Here is a 22,340-nt window from a genome sequence, read left to right as displayed (position 1 = left end):
AGATACACATGATAATGAATCAGAGGCAGGAAATAAACATGAAACACTACTCTGAAATATATTCTGTAGCGGAAAAGTGGATATGTTCTTTGAGTATACAGGTACTTTCAGAGGCACCAGATGTATTTACATAGGAGGTTGATGAAAATCTCGATGAATGGCAAGGATAATTAAAATCAAAACAATAAAGCAACATCAGAGCAAAACAGTAAAGACAGCAGTATCTGTGTCCACTGCAATAAAAAGGTCCTCCGGCAGTCTTCAGCAGCAGAATGAGTAAGTTCCCAATTTCCTGTAATTCTTGATACAGGGGTCCCGATTTATGAATGGTTGACTTACGAACACCTCATATGCAGTGCAATCCCATACAGGGATGTAATTTTCAAAGATCCAACATACAAATTCTTCCTATACTTAGGAACACCTATTTTATATTGTCTAGCATTGTGTTCCAACTTGCAAGTGGACTTGAGAATGGAACCTATTCGCAACCTGCTGGGCAGATTGTTGTAGGAGGAAGTAGGTTGAGCCTGATTTTGTCCACATTCACATAACATCCAAGCACAGGCATTTTTCAATGGTCCTGGTTTTTGAATAGTGTTGAGGAACAGAAACTTCTGTTCAATGTTCCCTTTAACCCAGAACACCCAGGTCAAATCAGTAACCTTTCTGAGATCTGCCGTAAATGCTCAGTATCACACTAGGCAGTGCAATTAGGCATAGAGTTTTCATTAAATGGTAATATTTAAGTAACTGAAAAATGCTCAAGATTTCCTTCCCTTTTCAAAATTTCAGATCAAAACCACATAATCTCTTTTACTACTCTCTACAATATGAACCTAGATGGTTATATTCTACAGTAAGTGGATAAATTGACATTAGAATTGAAATTAATTTGACTTATTGTCTCAAACAATAATACCTGAGACTCAGCTGTGGTGTTTGAGATAGTGCTGAGCACAAGTCTGGAGTTTTGTGATGATGGGGAGGTAAAATTGAAATAATCAGGCGTCCTGATGTGTTTTTTCAACTACAGATGGCTGGGATCAATAAACCTTTGAGGTGAGGTATCATCCACTATGTGTGAAAGGGGAAAGATTTCACTTTGAGAAGGACATATTGTTGTTTGGATGTAGGGGAGCAGAGAGACGGGCAGAGGGAGGGAGGGAGAGAGAGACAGAGAAAGATCAGCGAGGGTATTGTAATAATATCACTAGACTAGTAATCCAGAAACCCAGGAGAATGCTCTGCAGTCATAGGTTTGAATCCCACCATGGCAAACAGTGAAATTTGAATTCAATAAACAAAAAATCTAAAATTGACAAGCTAGACTAATAACGACCATGTAACTGTTGTCAATTGTGGCAAAAAAAATCTAGTTCACTAATATCCTACAGGAAAGGAAATCTGATGTCCTACATATGAGTCCAGACCCATTTCAACTTGGCTGCTTCTTAAATGCCCCCTGGGCAATTAGGGATGGGTAATAACTACTGGCCCAGCCAAAGACACCCACATGAATGATTAAAAAAACTAGGATGCGATGGAAAAAAATCAGAAATGTGGATATATTGAAAAGTTGTAAATCAATTTAAAATACAGGGGAATAGTGTGTTTGGAAAGATCAGATAAGATAATGTTGCAACCATTTATATGGGAAAACAGGAAAATAAGTGGATAATTCTATGTAGTGAGTTACAAAAATAACTAGTTAGATCAGACTAGTCATAACTAATTAAAAAAAATCTACAACGTGAAAATATCTAGGCGAATGCTAAGTATTTGGTACAAAAGTATAGGCTGCCATAAGGAGGATGGCAATTATATGTTGATGAAAAGACTGTAAGAACAGGGAAGTTATTATAATGGGAGATTTCAATTAACCCAATATAAATAGACAAAGTTGGTATGCACCTTTGCTTCGTGGCCAAGAATGTAAATGAAGCCAGAGGCAGTGTCATTGGTGATTCATAAATTCATAAATGACTCGTAATTCATTCATAAATGATCCAGCCAATGGAAATCAAAGTATCACTGAGAGATGGTACAAAGTTTAACATGACCCTGGATCCAATTACTGCAAAGACCAGTAACTAGATTTATAACTTTTAAAGGAGCTAAACTCAAAGAACTGAGAAATGATTTAAAACAAGTGGTTTGGAGCAAAATGTCCAATAACATGAGCAAAACACATGAAACATCTTTAAAAATATAATGTTGAACATGGAAAAGAGGCACATACATGATTTAATCCAGCTCAAACAAAGTAGTGTGATAAGTGGATCAAAAAGCAAATTAAAAGGGAAATAAAGAGAAAAAAACACTCTGCAAATCTTACAGGGAGAAAAGACAAAGGGCTCATGTTGATGAATGTAGGATCATGAAGTGAAAAGTTAATGAGTGATCACAAAGTGCAAGGAGAGAATATCTCGCCATAGTTTTACCAGACCATAGGGCTGCTTTCTCAGAGATGAGTGGTGATGATTTAACCAAAAGGCCAGCACACCTCAGGTGAGAGGAGATGTTGAGAAAGAGAATCTAAAACTCACACTGTTGGCATCACATTGCTTCACAAACCAACTGTCCAGCCAACTAAGTTAACCAACCCCGCAAAAGAGAAGGTAGTCAAACTGCAGAGGTGGGGGAGGGAATAGATAGTCTAACCGTAGTGGTGGGGAAACCATTGGAAGTAATTCTGAGGGACAGAATTAATCTGCATTCGGAGAGACAGGAATTAATCATGAACAATCAGTATGGTTTTGTGAGAAGGTATATCTGACCAACCTGAGTTTTTCAAAGAGGTGACCAGGTGTGTAAATGAGGACAGTGCTTTTTTACATAATCTCCTTGGACTTCAGTGAGGCTTTTGTTAAGGTCTCACACGGGAGACCGATCACAAAGGTAACAGCCCATGGGATCCTGGAAAATTTGGAAAATTGATCCACAATTGCATAGCAGGAAGCAAAGGGTGATGGTTTAGGGGTGTTTTTTTCAACTTGAAGTCTGTGTCCATTGGGAGTCCCACAGGGTTCAGTGTTGGGATTTGCTGCTTGTGGTTTATATAGATGATTTAAACTTGAATGTAGGAGATTGGTCACTAAGTTCACAGATGGTAGAAAAGTTGGTGGGATGATAAATAGTGAGGAGGAGAGCCTAAGATTACAAGATGACATGCACTGGTCAGATGGCTAGTCTGTGGCAAATGGAATTCAATATGGATTAATATGAGACGATGCACTTGGGCAGGATAGACAAGGCAAGGGAATACATGATGAACAGTAGGAGCCTGCGAAGCACCAAGGATCAGAGGGACCTTGTGTGCATGTACACTGGTTCCTTATGGTATCAGGCCTGGTGTCTAACGTAGTTAAGAAAGCACATGGCATAGAGTTTTAGAGTAGAGAAGTTATGTTGGAACTGATGGAGTTACAGAATCTACATTATAGGAGGGATGTGATAGCACCAGAGAGGGTGGCATCGTTGTGGCACTGGAGGAGGCCCAGGATGGACATGTTGTCCAAGGAGTAGGAGGGGAAATTGAACTGGTTTGCGACTGGGAGGTGTTGTCGTTTGTCACGAACCAAGTGTGGGTGCTCCACAAAGCGATCTCCAAGCCTCTGCTTGGTTTCCCTGATGCACAGGAGGTCACATCGGGAACAGCGGATACAATAGACCACATTAGTGGATGTGCAGGTGAACATCTGTTTAATGTGGAAGGTTTTCTTAGGGCCTGGGATGGAGGTGAGGGGGTGAGGTATAGGGGCAGGTGTAGCACCTCCTGCGGTTGCAGGGAAAAGTGCCGGGATGGTGGGGCTAGTGGGGAGTGTGGAGTGTGGAGTGGACAAGGGAGTCACGGAGAGTGGTCTCTCCGGAAGGCAGATAAGGGTGGGGAGGGAAATATATCCTTGGTAGTGGGGTCAGATTGCAGGTGGTGGAGAATGATGCGTTGAATCCGGAGGCCCATCAACCTTCAGATTCAACGCATCATTCTCCGCCGCCTGCAATCCACAATGATGCCACCCGAAGGCTGGAGGAACAGCACCTCATATTGCGCCTGGGAACCCTGTAGCTCAATGGTCTCAATGTGGACTTTACAAGCTTCAAAATCACCCCAGCCCCAACCTCATCCCAAGACCAGCCCAGCTCGTTGACCTTTCCGTCTTTTCTCCCACCTGTCCACTCCTCCCATCTCACTGACCAACCCCCACCCCCTCTTCCTACCTACTAGCCTCATCCCCGCCTCCATGACCTGTCCGTCATCCCTCCCACCTACCCGCACCTCCCTCCTCACTGACCAATCTCCATCCCAAGTCCCTACCTACACTCATCTGTACTGGCTTTATTCCCGCCTCCTTGACCTGTCCGTCTTCTCTCCACCTAGCTGCTCCTCTATCCACCTTCTAACATCGCCTCCCTCTCTCTATTTATTTCAGAGCCCCCTTCCCCTCCCCCATTTCTGAAGAAGGGTCCAGACCCGAAACGTCAGCTTTCCTGCTCCTCTGATCCTCCTAGCCTGCTGTGTTCATCCAGCTCCACACCTTGTTATCTCAGACTCCAGCATCAGCAGTTCCTACTATCTCTGGACCGAAGGACCTGTTTCCATGCTGTCCAACCCTATGACTTTAAGCCCCTTCCACATTGGAAATGTCAGAGCCAAAACAGATGTACTGTCCGCACAGTTCAGCAATGTCTCCCTAAGATTCTACTCCATGTCATCAAGGAACAGCAGGCATGTTTTTCCCAAGTGATGGCAATAGGACGTCCTCTCACCTGACTAAGTCAACCTGGATGGAGATCTCAAAGGAGCTTAGCAACTGTGGGATCCGTAGAGGAACAAGTACACGAAAAGGCTCAATGATCTTCAATTTGCCTGTGCAAGTGGCACAGTGATGTGGGTTTGTCGATTAAGTGACTTATCTGCTAAACATCTGTGTAAATCAGGACTGCATGGCACTTGAAGTAAAAGTGTGTAACAGTTTAGGTTGAGTCAGCAACTGGATGCACACTAACACATGACAGGCTATATGTGTGATGGGGATATATGTAGACAAGAGGGTTAAGTTGGCATTTGCCAAGTCACTAAATCTCTAGCTACTAGAGAACAAGCAGATGTTTGATCTGAAGGAAAGGGCGAAGGTGGCTAAAATAGTGTCTAGACTCAAATTCTTCATCTTTTCTGATCAAGACTGTAGGAGAACAGAGGGCCTGAGCCATGACCAATTGTGATGCTCAAGTGGCAAGACATCAGAATATGTTAAATGTTAATTCAACCTGATGCTGCCATAATGGGTGTTCAAGACCATGTAAAGAATTGTGCTTATGGACTCTGGAATCTTATCTTCATGTGCTTCTTTTCGTTCTCCTTTACAGGTTTCTGCAAACCCCAAATAAAGCCTCAACCACCCCAGGTGACCTTTGGGGATGATGACATCAGTGACCTAGAGGATGCACTGTCACCTGCCTCGCCAGCACACCTGGAGAATCTGTTCACTGGCATTGCATGTGTGAAGAAAGTTGCTCACACACCCTAGACCCTAAAGGGACAATATTTATAATCAGGGCCACATTCTTATGAGCATATGTAAATATGCCCCACTAACTAAGGGAGTCTGTGATAGCCAGCTCTTGGATATTTAGAGGACTTTTAGAGAACAGCTTTTTACGGAGCCACATGCTGATGTCATGGCCATAACAAGTCTGTAGAAAATGAAGCAGAACTTTGGGGAACATATGGCAGAGATGCCAATGGCAATGCATTGCTTTGTGGTCCATGAAGGAGTCTGTTTATCCATGAGTTCCTCTTTCACAGGCACTAGGTCAAAATCCTTGAATTCCCTCCCTAAGAGAATTTTGGGTCTACCTACAGCATGATTACACTGGTTCAAGAAAGCAGCTCACCACCACCTTCTCAAAGTCAACCAGGAACGGGCAGCAAATGCTGGCCAGCCAGCAACACCCATGACCCATGAGTGAATAAAAAATCTTATGCAGTTTAGTACACAGTTCCCTCCATTGAGAGATTGATGACCATGATGAACAGCAAGTCAAGCAATTAATCCTTATTTGTGCTAACCTGCATTTCATCATTCTAGCCATGGGGACCATCTGGCATTGCCTCGGTGGGATGGGCTTGAGGCACCTAGATCTCCCTCCAGATATTCCTTCTCCTGAGGGAGATATCATTGCATAACCAGATGGAGGAAAAATATATGCTAACAGCCCGAATGGCTTCTCATGGTGCTCACAGGATGAATGGTCTCTTCTCATTTCCACCTGGCATCAACACTATTGCCTCTGGTAGGCACGGCTGAGGAGGTTGCCTCTGCATTTGTGCAGGACGCCCCCAGGAGGTCAGAAACCTCAAGGCTCCAGACCTCAGAGGACACACAGCATCCTGCCTTCACCTCAGCTGCTGCTGTTGGGGTCACACCAAGATGTAGTGCTAGGAAAAGAAAACTTAAACTTTTATGACAGCACATGGTAGCATGGGGTGATTTAAGAAAATGTAAATATCATTTGTGCATTTTTTAAAAAAAATTGGGACTTGCTTAGACACAGACCGACTGGCAGGCCAACACTACTATGCTCAGGACATTGCATAATTACCTTACTTTAGAAAATGATTAACTGAGGGAAAACCTACTTGTATTGGCTGAGATCACATCTAAATTGAATAAATAGGAGTCAAAGGTTGGTTGGAAAAATAATAGTTGAGCAATGAGTTGCCTTTAAAAAAAAAGGGTGTTTCAAGCATTTTCCCTTAAAACGGAAAGGCAATTAAAAAAACAAAATCAGAACCCTAAGGGATGATAGATAGAAACTAAAGAAAAGAAGAAAAAGTGTTATTAGAAAATGTAATTGAAAATCAAGCTAAATATTAGAAATTTCAGAGGGGAGGTGACGAAAACGCAAATAAGAGAAGCAAAGAGAAAATTTGAAAAGAGGTTGGCAACCAATCTAAAATGGAATAACAATGTCTTCTATAGGCTTCAAAACAGTAAATCAGTGGTAAAAAGAGGAGTAGGGAGAATTAGGGAACAGTAAGGGGATTAAGAGGGTAGAGGGCATAGCTGAGATTTCAAATGAATATTTTGTATCTGTTTTTACCAAGGAAGAAAACGCTACCCCAGCCATTGAGAAAGAGGAGGTAATTCAGACACTAGAAGAATGGAGAAGAGTCACATCAGACTCAAAATGCTTTTATTTTCTCCACAGATGCTGTGTTTCTTCAGCATTTTCTATGTTTCAGATTTCCAGCATCCACAGTAATTTACTAGAAGGGCTTAAAATTGATAAGGAAGAGGTAATAGACTGTACTTTAATTTGATCAAGACCAAATGACTTGCATCTGATGGTACTGTGGCAAGTGAGAGTGGACATAATTTTTAAACTTTCTTTAGACTTTGGGGTGATGCAAGAAGGCTGAAGAATTGCAAATATTTCGCCCATGTTCAAAAAAAAGCTGTAAAGATAAGACTAACAACTGTAGGACAGTTGGTTTAAACAATCCTTTATTCATTCACGGGATGAGAGTGTCGACGGCTAGGCAGCATTTATTGCCCATCCCTAATTGCCCAGGGGGCAGTTAGGAGTCCACCATATTGCTGTGGATCTGAAGTCACATGTAGGTCAGATCAGGATAGGATGGCAGTTTCCTTCCCTAAAGGACATTAGTGAACCAGATGGGTTTTTCAGACAATTGGCAATGGATTCATGGTCATCATCATTAGATTCTTAATTCCAGATATTTATTGAATTCAAATTCCACCATCTGCCGTGGCGGGATTCAAACCCAGGTCCCCAGAACGTTACCTGGGGGTCTCTGGATTAACAGTCCAGCAATAATACCACTAGGCCATCGCCTCCCTGACAAAATTAATAGTGGGCAAATGTGGATTAACTAAAGAAAGCCAACAAGAATTTCTTAAGGAAAAACCATACTTCATTAACTTGCTGAAGTTAAATTGAAGCATTCAAAGGGAATTAGACTATTATATGAAAAAGAAGAATATACACAGTTACAGGAAGAAGGCAGGAAAATGAAGTTAAGTGAATTGCTCATTTGGAGAAGTTACACAAACATAATTGGCAAAATGGCCTCCTTCTGTGATGTAACAATTCTTTGATTTTGTGATACCTTTTCCTGTAAAGAGAAAGGCTTCTCTGACCTATCTCCCTAAACTGGTCAAATCTGCCAGGATAGGCAAATTGAGTTAAAATTCTCCTATTAGTAGTTCAGCATATGTCCACCTCACATTCCCCAAGTGTGTCAGTTGACACTGCCAACTTACATGGTCTCACCTTTGCTTCCCAGCATCAGCACAAACACACTCAATTCCATACAATGTTAAGTTTCCTCTTCACTGTCCCATCAAAGACTAATACAGTACCAGGTTTAATATTTCACAGATTTAGTGTGCATTCTTTTCCAGCTCCCTTTAATCTGCCAGACTTCAGATAGTGTTTTCTATTGCACTGAACATATTTCCATTTCCTAATCCAGCCATCCTGTGGCCCCGAAGCTATTCAGTGCCAACTCAGGGCTGGGTTTGTGTCATATGACTATGCCAACTTGGAACTGAGTTAGATTGCCAAAGACATTCAAGTAGAATGCTCCTATGTGAAAGTGCATGAAATGCTGAGAGTTTAACACAATACACTATTCAGTTTCACAGCTCATTCACATGTTTAAAAAACTACTAAAGTTGTCATTGTTAATTGATATGACGTGTGGACCTTTATGGTCCAAAGGGAGAAATGAATAATCCTTTGCTCCACCGATTGTTAATGATTAAATCGATCCTTACCCTTTTCAGCGACAGAGAGATTAGGGTCACTGCATGGTTTGCAAGGTCCAACCACCTGTTGAATCAGGGCCCGCTGGAAACTAGAAGGCTGTAATGACAATGTAACATCAACATGAACACACGTCAGCATATTATAGTGTTTATAACAAGAGACAGAACACTATGTACCCCGGTGGCTGTTTAAGGCGTGGAACTTGAAATGTCCAGCCCACTTCACTTCCATCAGTGAGCTCTCTTTTAGCAATTTTACCTAATAGTGCTATCATTAAAACCAGGACAGATTTCAGCCGTACTGTTCCATGGTAAGTGCAGCTGAGGAGCATTCAGTACATCTATACAAGAACCATCCCTAAGGCCATTGTGTATCAACGTACAGCACATGGACCGCAGCAGTTCAAGAAGCAGCTCACCACCACCTTCTCAAGGGCACTTAGGTACAAGCTATAAATGCTGGCCAGCCAACAATGCCCAGGTCTCTTCAGTGACAAAACAAACCCCAGCACTGAGAGTAATGATTAAGGCTCACCCATTTGTCCTGGCAGTTGGCGACTGAACATTGAGCCTGCCCTACCTGTACAGTCAGTAATGTACTTCCTGATCTTCTGGTATTGGGAGTGTTGAACATTAAGCATTCTCAAGGACCATGCCAATTGTCTTTTGCTAAAGACCAGGCACAAATGACTTTCATGCTTTGTGGTCAGGTGACAGTAAATTAATATTAGTGGAAGGTAATGGCGTACTGGTATTTAAACTGTATCAGGACAAGGTTATCTCGACGCATTGTGTGAAGGCATGTATGTTTTATACAGTTTATTATTATTTGGGTGACTTCAGCCTGCATTTAAAAATCCTAAAATCCCTTCACCTTCTCGTCTTCACTCAATCACCCCTACATAAGCATCCTTCCCATATCCATGGCTATAATAAAAACAAAGTACTGCAAATGATGGCAAAATGAAAAAAAAACTGGAACACTCAGAAGGTTTGGTAGCATTTGTGAGTTAACATTCAGAAATCAATATGCCTTTATTCCGAACAAGTCACATTGAACTCAAAGCATTAACTCTTTTTTTCTCTCCACAGATGCTACCAGGACTGCTTAGTTTTTCCAGGACTTTGTTTTATTCCATATCTATGGCTGTTGTCTGGTCATTCTGGTGGCCTCTCCACTTCTGAGATTTATGTTATCTTTTAGGCCAAATCTCATCACTTCATATCTCCTATGACAAGGGGAAATGGTGGTGTCATGATAACATCACTGCACTAGTAATCCAGAACGTGAGGCTAATGTTCTCAGGACAGGGGATCAAATTCCACCGTGGTGTGAAATTTTAATTAAAGAAAACTGGAATAAAGAGCTAGCTGATTGTTGACCATATAACCATTGTCGATTGTCATAAAAATTCATCTGATTGACTAATGTCCTTTAGAGAAAGAAATCTGCTGTCCTTATTTGGTCTGGCCTTCACACAATGCGTCAAGATAACCTTGTCCTGATACAGTTTAAATACCAGTACACCATTACCTTCCACTAATATTAATTTACTGTTACCTGACCACAGAGCATGACCCAAATGACTCCAGACCCACAGTAATGTGGTTGACTCTTAACTGCCCTCTGAGCAATAAATATTGGCTAGTCAGCAATGCGTTCATCTATGAACAAATAAAATTTTTAAAAACTTTTGTGCATCAACAAAATTCCCCTTAAAGACTTTCATGAATTCATTAACAATCTCATAAATTCTTAAGATATAGGGACAGAATTAGGCCATTCAGCTTATTGAAGTTTGTTCTGCCATTCGATCACGACCGATACGCTCCTCACCGTCATTTTCCTGCCTTCCCCCCGCAACCCTTCAACCAATAACCAATTAAAAATCTGTCTAAATCCTCAAATTTGCTCACTGTCCCACAATCCACTGAACTTTGGGATAGCGAATTCCATAGATTCACAACACTTTGGGAGAAGTAGTTTCTCCTCAACTCTCTTTTAAATTTGCTATCCCTTATCCTAAGACTATGACTGCCCCACAAGAGGAAACATCCACTCCATGTCTATTTTATTTTTACCTTTTATCATCTTGATTACTTCAATTTGATCTCCCTTCATTCTTCTAAATGCCAGAGAGTATAGGCCTAAACTGTTCAATTTCTCTTCATTTGACAATCCCTGGTATCAATCCAGTGAACCTCCTCTGAACTGCCTCCAATGCCACTACATCTTTCCTCAAATAACGTGACTAAAACTGTGCACAATACTCCAGGTGCAGTTTCACCAATGCCCTGTATAGTTGCAACAATACTTCCTTATCTTTCTATTCTATTTCTTTAGCTATAAAAGCCAACATTCCATTCACTTTCTTCATTATCTGCTGTACCTGCATACTAGTTTTCTGTGACCCATGAACGAGGCCACCCAGATGCCTCTGCACCGGAGCACTCTGAAGTCTCTCCCCATTTAAATATTAGATCACCTTCCCATTTTTCCGACCAAAATGTTTGACCTCTTATCCACGTTAAACTCCATCTTCCATAGTTTGGCCCACTCTCCTAACCTATCTATATCCATTTGTAAGGTTCTTATTTCCTCATTGCAATTGACCGTCCTGCTTATTTTTGTGTTGTCCGCAGATCTGGCTATAAAACCTTCTATCCCTGTATTGGAGTCCTTAATGTAGATTGTAAATAGCTGGGGTCCAAGGACCGAACCTGTACACCTCACTAGTTACTTCTTGCCATCCAGAAAAAAACCCCATTAATCCCAACTCTGTCTTCTTTCCATCCACTAATCACCTAGCCAAGCTAATAAATTACCCCAATCCCATATGATCCAACCTTGTGAATTAACCTTTTGTGTGGCACCTTATCAAACGCCTTCTGGAAGCCCAGGTATATTACATCTACAGGATCCACCCCCCCATCATCCACTTTGTTTGTTAACATCTTTGAAGAACTTGAGAAAATTAGTCAAACATGATTTGCCCTTCATAAAATCATGCTGACTCTGATGGATAGTGTTTTGACTTTCCAAACGTCATAATATTGCTTCCTTGATAATTGATTCTAACACTTTGCCAACAACAGATGGTAATAACTGGTCTGTGATTTCCCACATACTGCCTCCCTCCCTTTTTGAATAAGGGTGTTATATTCGCATTTTCCAATCCAATGGAACCTATCCCATGTCCAGGGAATTTTGGAATATTGTAACCAATGGATCCACTATCTCTGCCACCAATTCTTTTAATACCCTAGGATGTAGGCCATTAGGCCTGAGGGACTTGTCTGCCCTCAATCCTAATAGCTTGCTGAGTACCTTTTCCCTATCGATGTTGATTGTTCGAAGTTCTACCATTTCTATTGCCTCTAACTTGCCTGTTCCAATAGGAATGGTACTATTGTCCTCTACCGTGAAAACTGAGGCAACATATTGATTTAGCATCTCTGTCATTTCAGTCGTTGCCACTATTAACTCTCCAGTTTCATCTTCCAAGGGACCAACATTCACCTTAGCGACTCTCTTCCCTTTTATATACCTATAGAAGCTTTTACCATCCTTTTTGATATTTTGTGCTAGTTTTCTTTTGTAATTTACCTTAGCTCTTTTTATTAATTTTTTAGTATCCTTTTGTTTATGCTTGTAAGTTTCCCAATCCTTCTGCCTGCCACTGGCCTTTGCAATATGGTGTACCTTAGTTTTTGACTTTTTATTGTCCTTGACCTCCTTGTTTAGCATAACTCCCTGTCCTTTGGCCCTCAAGATAGCTCTTTCACCAGGGACCTGTCAAGTTCCTCTCTCTCCTCTAGTTTTGACAGTCCCATTTTCACTAAATTTTGGCTATTTTGAACTTCCGCTGATTCTCCTGGGTGGTCACACCTTTGCATCAATGGTTACAACTACTGAGCTCATTAGATCTAATTTAACCATGAGTGGCATACCTCATTTTCATCATCATCATAGAATCCCCACAGTGCGGAAGCAGGCCATTCAGCCCATCAAGTTCACACTGACCCTCCAAAGATCATCCCACACAGACCCACCCCATCCCTGTAACCCTGCATTTTCCCATTGGCTAATCCACCTAGCCTGCACATCCCTGGACACTATTGGCAATTTAGCATGGCCAATCCATCTAACCTGCACATCTTTGTAACTGAAAACCTCTATGATACTAGGATAACCATCAAAGGCGAGGACAACCCTTGCCTTCAAACCCACTTCTTTTGCTCAATCGTCCTTCACCTGTAATATGAAGTGAGAAGTGTTCATTGATTTCTTTATTTTAGTATTGAGAATTATTACTGTAAGACATTTCTCCTCTTCGTCTCCCTGACCTTGTGCCAGTTTGCTGACCACTGACTCCTATCAATCAACTTACACTAATCTGCTTCATGCTTCCATCTGCAAGACCTGTTCCTGTTCTTCCAAGACAGTACACACACAGAAAATATTTATAGCTTCGTAAGGTCAGGGACCAATCATATCCATTTTAAAGGTACGACACAACCCCTTCCACTTCTGAAAATCTACACAACCCATCCATGCGTTTCGTCTCATGGTTCCTCAAATTTGTTACAGAGTTCAATACTTTCTGCTCAGATCCCTCTAATCTGAATCCTTTGATTCAGTAATTGTTCTGTATTTTCCCATCTCATCTTCCTCTCCACATTATATAGTATGGTTTACCACACCGTCTATTCTCTTGATTTTCCTCTACTGATTATCTCTATGGGTTACCCTCAGATAGCTGCACGGTAAACTATCCCTATCCACCCTCCATCATTGCATCCATAGTCTCTCAGGTATCTATTCTTGATTCTTTTGTAATATCACCTACAAGCACAGGGCTCAGTTTCCATACGAATGCCAATGGGACCTCTCCATTACCTCCTTTGATTTCACGACCACCAGAAATCTGTCTGGTACAATGTTTTCAACTGAACATTGAGAAGACCATAGCCATAAATTCTAATCTTTTGTCTAGACAATTTTAAAATGTGGCTGCTTTGAACATGCTTTTAGCCAATACTCCTCACATCTCTTGCAACATTTAGCACCTGTTCCTATGGTTATTTTCATTATGATGGTCTCTTTCTTGATATGTAAAAGTGAAATTTCTTTTGGAATGAGGTGAAGCCTTACTCTATAATACTGGATAAGATTTCAGCTCAGTTTTCCTATATTCTTCTGGGTTTTACTAGAACAACTTTATAAATGTCAAGTGATAAAATGACAGATGTAAGCTCTATCTAGGTTCTATCTCAATCAATCATCGCAATGTCAGATAGCTAGGGACTTTGATGCTTAATTGTTACACATGTCTATGGAATGAATCTTCCAGTAACTCACCGGTCCATTTTCCATCATGGTTGGATACAGGGCACTACTTGGCCTGTCCCTGTGAGGAGGCAGCAACATCATAACCTCCCGTGAATGACGGTATTTATCGGACAATGATGGGGAACCTGAGGATAGGCAGAAAGAAGGTGAGGGACTGGTGGAAAAAGACAAGAAAATAGAAAAAGGAAATAGATAAGGAAGAGAGAATATTGAAGAAAGAATATGGAAACAAAGGAATGAAAAGAAGAGGGAAAAGGAGAGAGAGAGAAAGGGCAAGAGAAATAATACAGAGCCGGTAAAAGTGAAAATAACAGAGAAAAGAAGCAAATGTGCAAAATTGATAGAGAAAGGGAGAGAGGTAGAGTGTTAGCAAAAAGGAAGTAGAGAGAAGTACAAAAGGATAGCATGAATTAGTTAACAAAAAAAAACTAGAGTAGGGAAAAAGAACATGAAACGATCGAGATAAATGAGAGAGTGCATTCATTCAGAATCATAGGACAGATCTGAACATCCCAATTCCATAAAAGTGACAATGGGAAGTTACATATTAAGTTAAGTATTAAGGTCACATTTTCCAACATTTAATTTTTAACACCCAAAATGCACTCCCATTGGTAGGATGGTTTAATATTGAACATTAATTAGTGACTTTTTGTATTTTTAAAAAGTATTCCTGATCTCAGAATAGAATAAAGGATTGGAACTGGAATGAAGCTGGCAAAGAGTCCACAGGAAGAGGGGAGAAAAAGTGTCAGCTAATCCAAAATCATTGGTGTACATTAACATTTTACACTAAAACCAATGTGTTAGCATATGGACAGGCAGTTGCAGACACAATCCTTCACCTCAACGCAATGTCTGAAGAGCTCACTCATGTTTCAGCACAACAATAATGTTAATGTTTTCTGAAGAAGGGTCTAGGCCTGAAACGTCAGCCTTCCTGCTCCTCTGATTCTGCTTGGCCTGCTGTGTTCATCCAGCTCTACACCTTGTTATCTCTAATAATGTTAATGCACTGGTCAAAGACAAGACTTCTTCCAATCAGCATCTATTAACCAAAATTATTGTTGCCAGCCCACTGCTGGTTCCAAAATGTTTCCACGTTAATATCTTTGAAACGTAATTCAGAACTGACTTACATAAGTGTTCCATTTAACACACATCTTTCATAGCCTCGAAATCATACTTCATTACAGATGAAAATAATCTTGAAATAGAGGAAAGCCAATTATTTTTTGCTGAGTTTTCTGATCTGGAAATTGAATTATGAAGGAATGACAACTGCCCTCAATTGTCCTCAAAGTTTATGGCAAGCTGCAGGTACTCGGAGTTTTTCATTTAGATGCCTTCCGCACAAGCAGCTTACAGCAGTGGACAGAGATAATCAGGTTAAATATGGGTTAGCAATAAAGCATCAAAACTGTTCTGCAGACTACCTGCCAGCAATTTCAAGACATAGGCAGAGTAAAGATTGGGTGTTTTTTTAAACTCCAACATCTCAACCTTAAATCCCAAGATTGTACCTTAATGTCAATGCATCTTCTGATTTGGTCTATTCCTTTAATTTCAAAATACAGTATGAAAAACTGACCTCTGTCAAAGGCAATGACCTCATTGTGCATTGTTTTGTAGGTGTTTGATAGCAAAGCTGATATTTGGGAGAGATTTGCAGCTCAGCTGCAAGTTGACTCTGAAAATTAATCCCAAGTAAAAGAGGTTCTTACCTCGAGCACTAGACGGGGCTGAGTTGATCATCTGTGAGGGTGCAGAGTGTGTGGAACTCAGGCTGGAGGTGGATGGACTTGCCTGGCATGACGACAAAACAAAGACATTGGTGATGGAGCTCTGGAAATTGGGTTTAGCATAAGCAAGCTGCACAAAGCAGAGAGAGAAAGTAGCAGAAAGAAAGAGCACATGCTGGGAAACCCAATGGGAACAAAATAGCAACAGATTAATAGATGGACTTGTAGAGGGAATAGATGGTTCTGACACTCATCATGAATGTCAGATACATCTCTTAAATATCAGAGAATTCATATCAATTGTCAAAAACTATCTATCAACAAAATGAAGAAGAATATTAATTTCGCCCAGTCCCCAATTTTGTCCCCATCACTTCAGAAGATCCTGACCTTTGATGGGGTACATCTTTTGATACATATGTGTCATTCCTTGTAAATCATCCAAGTGGGTGTGCATGACCTTAGATGACAGGCTATTCAACCATCGAAGTCATCACAATTCCTCATCCAATATTAATATCCATATGCTTCCCAGCAGGTGCCACTGATGGAGATTAGCATTGTGAATTTTGGTTAAATTTTTCCATCCCTAACCTAGGAACACTGAGGTTCACTGCAATGTTCATACTATCTGAGATAGCTGACTTTACATAGACTGTAAACAGGCAAGTGAGGGAAAAAGTGATTTTTTTACTTAGGCTCTTTCATCTGTTTATCAAAAAACATACCACAGAATAAATTGTGGTAAAGTGTTTTCCTATAGCTTGCACAACAACATCATGATGGGAATGATCCATATTTTCCTCTATGTACTTAAAATAGGCATGTTTGAACCACTTAAAGAATTATCAACACAACAATGAGATTTGTTTTGGTTTATAGATACAATGTATTGTTTCCAAGATTGGCAATTTTTATGACAATTGCTAAACAGTGTTTTATTCAAACATATTTGTATTTCACTTTAGTCATGATAGCCAGACTAATGAAGTATCCCTAGCTCCTTTTAAACAGGCATAAAATTTCCACCTACTCAGAAGATAACTGTTTTACTGTCAATTATATAACACTTTAACTGTGGGGCCTCTGCAAACAACAGTTTAAGTCACAGTTCCTATAAATAATATTTTGCTGCAGTCTTTATTATTGTGTGAGCCATGCTGGGATTTGCTCAGTTAATGCTTCTCCTTAGTACAGATCTTGTGGCTATGTTATGGCTCTCATTAAGGCTTAGCTTTGCTGCTGCTCTTGTTGAGGTATCCTTAATTACTTTTGTCATTTGGATTTTGCTTTTACTGTCGTCATTGGGATTTAACTTATTTTATTATCTCTTGTTGGAATTTCACTCCTGTTAATGTCTCCATTGGGATTTAAATCCTCATGCTATTTTGATTGTACCATATGTAGCAGGTGCTCAGGAAAAGCTGCTTAATTTCCAGTTCTCACACCTAGATCTATGATTGCGATAACCCTTTACACATCAGCTCATTGTATAGAGCTGGGCTACCATGGACAGGTGTTTCCCAATACAAAAGGAGCACAATCAATCTCAGCCACTCTCTTTAGCTTCATTTAAAGATTCACAACACTGTTAAAGGCTCAGCACTTGCACTCAGCACTTCCACTCTAAATGCCCAGAGACAGTATATAACAAAGGAAAACAAAAACAGGAACTGCCATACCTGCATGCGGAATGGGTCATCAGGGGTTTCTCCAACAAGACCATCTGTGAGGATGACAAGGTTTCCAACCTCACTGGATGTCTGTGAGGATAGTGAAGATGAGGAATGTCTATTGGAGCCAAGCAAGTTCAATGGGCTGAGGAAATGAATAAGATAGAATAATTTTTATATTCAGCTAGTCCAGTCTCAACATTCACAATGTGACTGCCCCTCATCCTAAGCAAGAATCTCATACCTGATCTAACCACAGACCTAACATGGATATTATCCTATCATTTTAATCTTTTCAAAGAAATCTCTACATATGCTACATGACACTCAAAAAGGCATCAATCTGGCAATACTGGTCGCTTTCATGCCTCTGGTGTGTTCAAGACCGCTATAGGCTCAATGAGGAAGTATTCCATTGTTGAAGATGTTGTTTTCATATTCTGGTCAGCATTCTTCTGAAACCTGACCCTTCCGTATTATTATTTGCATAAACCAGGTTTTACTTTCACCATACTACAGCCACTGCTCCTCAAAGTCATTCATAAATTAGGTGCTTTGACTATTTAAGGCTTTACATAAATTATAATGCAAATACTGTGGATACCGAAAATCTGATATTAAAAACAGAAAATTCCATAAACATGCAGGCGTGTAATAACATCTCTGAACAGGTTGATTAGAAAATATCTAAAGTGGTCTATAGTGGCCTAAGCATAAATCAAAACAATTTTGAATATCAGCCCGTCTGTAGCAATTCTTTGTTCAAAATGTATGAGAAACCAATGACACAGATTAGAAACAGCCAGGGATCCAATGCAACAAAATCATGATGGTACAAAATTACATCAATTATACAAATTAGGTCATCAGCTGAGCTCATCAGAACAGCAATCCTGGCCCTGTCTCACTTACCTGTGTCTATGCACAAGCTTTATAGCCTCTGGACTCATGGGATTATGACTGGACATGAGACTGCCACGTGGAGTGCTGGAACCAGAGCAAGCAGGACTGATCTTGTCCATTCCAGGAAGATCCTACATAAAATGATAGAATCCTCAGTGAGCTCTAAATTTCTGTGTTACTGGTATCATAAAGTTCCTGTTACTGAAATGTATTCATATAAGTGAGTGATATTAGACTGTAAGTCAAAGGACCAGAAGGAAACCATTCAGTGGGTCTGATGGAGATTGCATAGATAGTAAGGATGCAGGCCATAGAGAGATTGAAAACAGAGAATTTTAAAATCTAGGTTTGCTAATTGAGAAGCTAATATAGGTCTGTGATAGTAGTGTGATGGGTCAATGGAACTGGTGAGAGGAAAAGGCAACAGAGTTTTTGATAATTTTAACCACATGCAGGGTAGAACATGGGATGCTGGCCAGGTATGCACGGGAATAGCCAAGTCCAGAAGGAAAAAGCAAAAAAGACTTGCATTTATGTAGTGGTTTCCCAACCATTGTATGTCTCAAACTATCTTACATACAATGAAGTACTTTTGGAGTGTTGTCACTATTGTGACGCAGAAAACACTAACATTTCATGTCTTTATTACTGCTAGTGTTGATCTCTGTCTCTCTCTGTACCTTCTCTGCAGCTGTTACACTGTTCTGCACTGTTTTGCTACCTGAAGCATTTTGTATGGTACGATCTGCCTGTACAGCATGCAAAACAACACTTTTCACTGTATCTAGGTACATGTGACAACAATAAATCAAATCAGATCAAATCAACATGAATGAAGGTTCAGTAACGATGAGTTGAAGCATGGCAGAATTGTGTGAAAATACAGAGGTAGAAACAGATGATCTTAGTAATGGCATAGGGATACAGTCGGAATTTCATCTCATCGTCAAATCCGACACCAAGAATGCAAAATGTCTGGTTCAGCTTCAGACAGTTGTCAGGGAAAGGACTGGGATTTCAAATGGACTCTCCCGACTAAATTCCTTTCTATATTAAACTGATCTGTGCATGTCTTTCAAAATGCAACAGAAACTAAAATTAATTCTGTAGACTTTACCAGCCAGAGATGAATGAACAATAATGGAATGCTAAAACTTTTTATGCTTCCTATTTGGTGCTGTGAACAACTATATTAACCCCATTGTAGGTCTGGTTGAGAATGACACAGGCTAGGGAATAAATCTAGGCACTTTCTGGACTCAGTAAGACACTAGAGCTTTCAGTGAAACTTAAAGACCCCTCACACACTGCAGTAATCCACAAACACATGAGGGTGATGATAGAAAACCACTTCCATGAGGTACTGACACAAGAGCCTCACAGTTCACTTGTTTTTCCAGATTGCCACAAATGAATACAATTATCTGTATGAAACATAAACATAATGGAAATAATCTGTCACCTTTAGTTATATCTGAAACTCATTCATTAAGCGAGTAAACTGCACACAAATAATTGTCATTGAAACACCCCTTTGCTGAGTCTGTATGGTTCTCTTATTAGTAGGAATACTTTCAGACTTCTAAAGCCATACTTCTGACTAGCCAGGATGTGTAAACTGTATATAATGTAGTGTAGTCTTTTTAAAATACAATGCATTAATTTGGAATGATATATTAACTGCTGGTTTCAGTTGAATTTCTTTCGTGCAGCATTTTTACCAATGATCAACCATCAACAATCACCGTGTGCGGCACAGTAGCTCAGTGATTAGCACTGCTGCCTCGTAGTGCCAGGAACCTGGGTTTGCTCCCACATTCGGGCAACTGTCTGTGTGGAGTTTGCACGTTATCCCCATGTCTGTGAGAGTTTCATTCAGGTGCTCTGGCATTCTCCCATGGTCCAAAGATGTGCAAAAATAGGTGGCTTGGCCATGCTAAATTGCCCATTGTGTCCAGGGAATGTGTAGGTTAGCTGGATTAGCCATGGCATATGCAGAGCGCAGGGATAGGGTAGGGAGGTGGGTCTGGGTGGGATACTCTTCAGAGGGTCAGTGTGGACTCGATGGGCCAAATGGCCTGCTTCCACACTGTAGGGATTCTAAGATCTTGTGCTATCACTGGATGACCTTGCTTAGATAACCAAGGAATTGCTAGTGGTTTTGTGGATCCAAGTCCAAAGCACATTCCTATTGAGATTACCCCCTAATACGCGCAAAGAGTCAATGAAGCTAACCTTGATATGAATGTCAATAAATCTTAATGCAGCTGCTCAGAGCAATATGTGTTCACCTTTGAAATCAGGATTCTGGTCTAACCCAGACCAAAGAGATTGAAGTCTCTTTTCCATGGTAATTGTGGGGACCCACATGAAATCAGCTTGAGTAGGTATAGATCCAAAGAACAAAAACATTTGGCACCAAATGTGGAAAGCTACTCAGAAAACCATAGCGTGTTTAGTAAAGAAAATGGAAGTTAGGGATAAGCTATTTGGTTCGGACAGAGTTTCTAAAGATTAATTCATATGATGTGTGGGTCACCAGCAAAAATGAGCACATTGAGTGCTCATTCTTTGTTTCCCTTCGAGATGGTGGTAGTGGGTCCCATTATTGGACACTTCCTGTAGTGAATCTGTTTGTATGTACTCATGTTGAGGGTGCCAAGACTCTGACTCGGTGATAACAAAGGAATTGTGATTATGTATGAAAATCAGGATGGTATGTGATGATTAATGTTTCCATGAATCCTGTTGCCCTGTCCGTTGAGGTCTTGGGAGTTTACTGGTTTGGGAGGTGCTGTTGCCTTGGTGAGTTTCTACTATGCATCCTGTAGATGTTACATCTTGCATTAGAAGAAACTTTACCATACATCTAATTGTGCTGCGCATGTCACAAGGGAATTGCAGCACTGTGGTAACATTACTGGACTAACATTCTGAAAACCAGGATTAATATCTTGAAGACACAAGTTGAAATCCTACCACAGCAGCTTCAACTTATTCTGTCTTAAAAAAAAACTGGTGGATTATTGCCCACTGGGAAGGAAATCTGTTACCCTTACCCAGGCTGGTCCGCATATGACTCCAGACCCAGTTGACTCTCAATTCCCTCTGAAATGACTGCTCAGTTGTACCAAGTTGTGACAGAGAGGTCAAATAAGAATAAAACAGGACTGATCACCTGGCATCAACCTAAGCACCAGTAGTGGCAAAGCTACACGCATTGTAATCCTCAGTAATATCTATTTCCAAAATTGGAAGAGCGATACCTTCAGTCAAAGGACCCAGATTTCTCCATAACTATCTCAGGTACATTTTGTCACATGAGACCACTAGATGCAATAGCAGAGTGGCATAAGGTCTGACGAGAGCGGCCCTAGGGGTCTTCAACTTCAACCTTGTGGCATTAGATCAAACATGGGCAAAGAAACCTTCTGTTGATTACCATCATTCCCTCAGCTATCGGGTTTGTACTCCTGCATGTTGCGCACCCCTAGGGAAAGGCACTCAGGGCACAGGATGCATTCTGGGTGGTGTATTCCAATGTCCATCACTCAGAAGGCTCAGTAGCACTATTACTCCATTACTCACTGAACTGCCTGTATCCTGAAAGACAAATTTAGCAGTCTGAACTTGGAGTAGTTGGTGAGAGAATCACAGGAGGGTAGACTCACTTTATCTAGCCTTCACCAATATACCTGTCACAGAATCATCTGTCCATATGCGCTTTGGGAAGATTGACCGTCACAATTCCACCTTCACACTGAGGATATTCTCCATTATGTTGTGTGGTACAACTACATGCTAAATGGGATGGATACAGATTTAGAAGCTCAAAACTGGTCATCCATGAGGCACTGTAGGCCATCAGCAG

The 22,340-nt window shown here is 40.7% G+C and overlaps 1 protein-coding gene across 1 annotated transcript in view; it reads right to left on the bottom strand.

The window, feature by feature from the left end:
• Nucleotides 1-22,340, bottom strand: part of dock3 (dedicator of cytokinesis 3) — an 821,127-nt gene that overhangs the window by 12,145 nt on the left and 786,642 nt on the right. The window contains exons 41-45 of the mRNA XM_048606243.1: nt 18,479-18,600; nt 17,576-17,711; nt 15,876-15,957; nt 14,161-14,276; nt 8,808-8,895 (exon numbers count right to left, since the gene is read on the bottom strand). Coding sequence (XP_048462200.1) covers nt 8,808-8,895; nt 14,161-14,276; nt 15,876-15,957; nt 17,576-17,711; nt 18,479-18,600 — 544 coding nt within the window. The remainder of the gene's footprint in view (nt 1-8,807; nt 8,896-14,160; nt 14,277-15,875; nt 15,958-17,575; nt 17,712-18,478; nt 18,601-22,340) is intronic.

This window comes from Rhincodon typus, chromosome 16 (assembly GCF_021869965.1).
Source record: "Rhincodon typus isolate 14 chromosome 16, sRhiTyp1.1, whole genome shotgun sequence".
Lineage (NCBI taxonomy): Eukaryota > Metazoa > Chordata > Chondrichthyes > Orectolobiformes > Rhincodontidae > Rhincodon > Rhincodon typus.
This window is presented reverse-complemented; position numbering and strand designations above follow the sequence as displayed.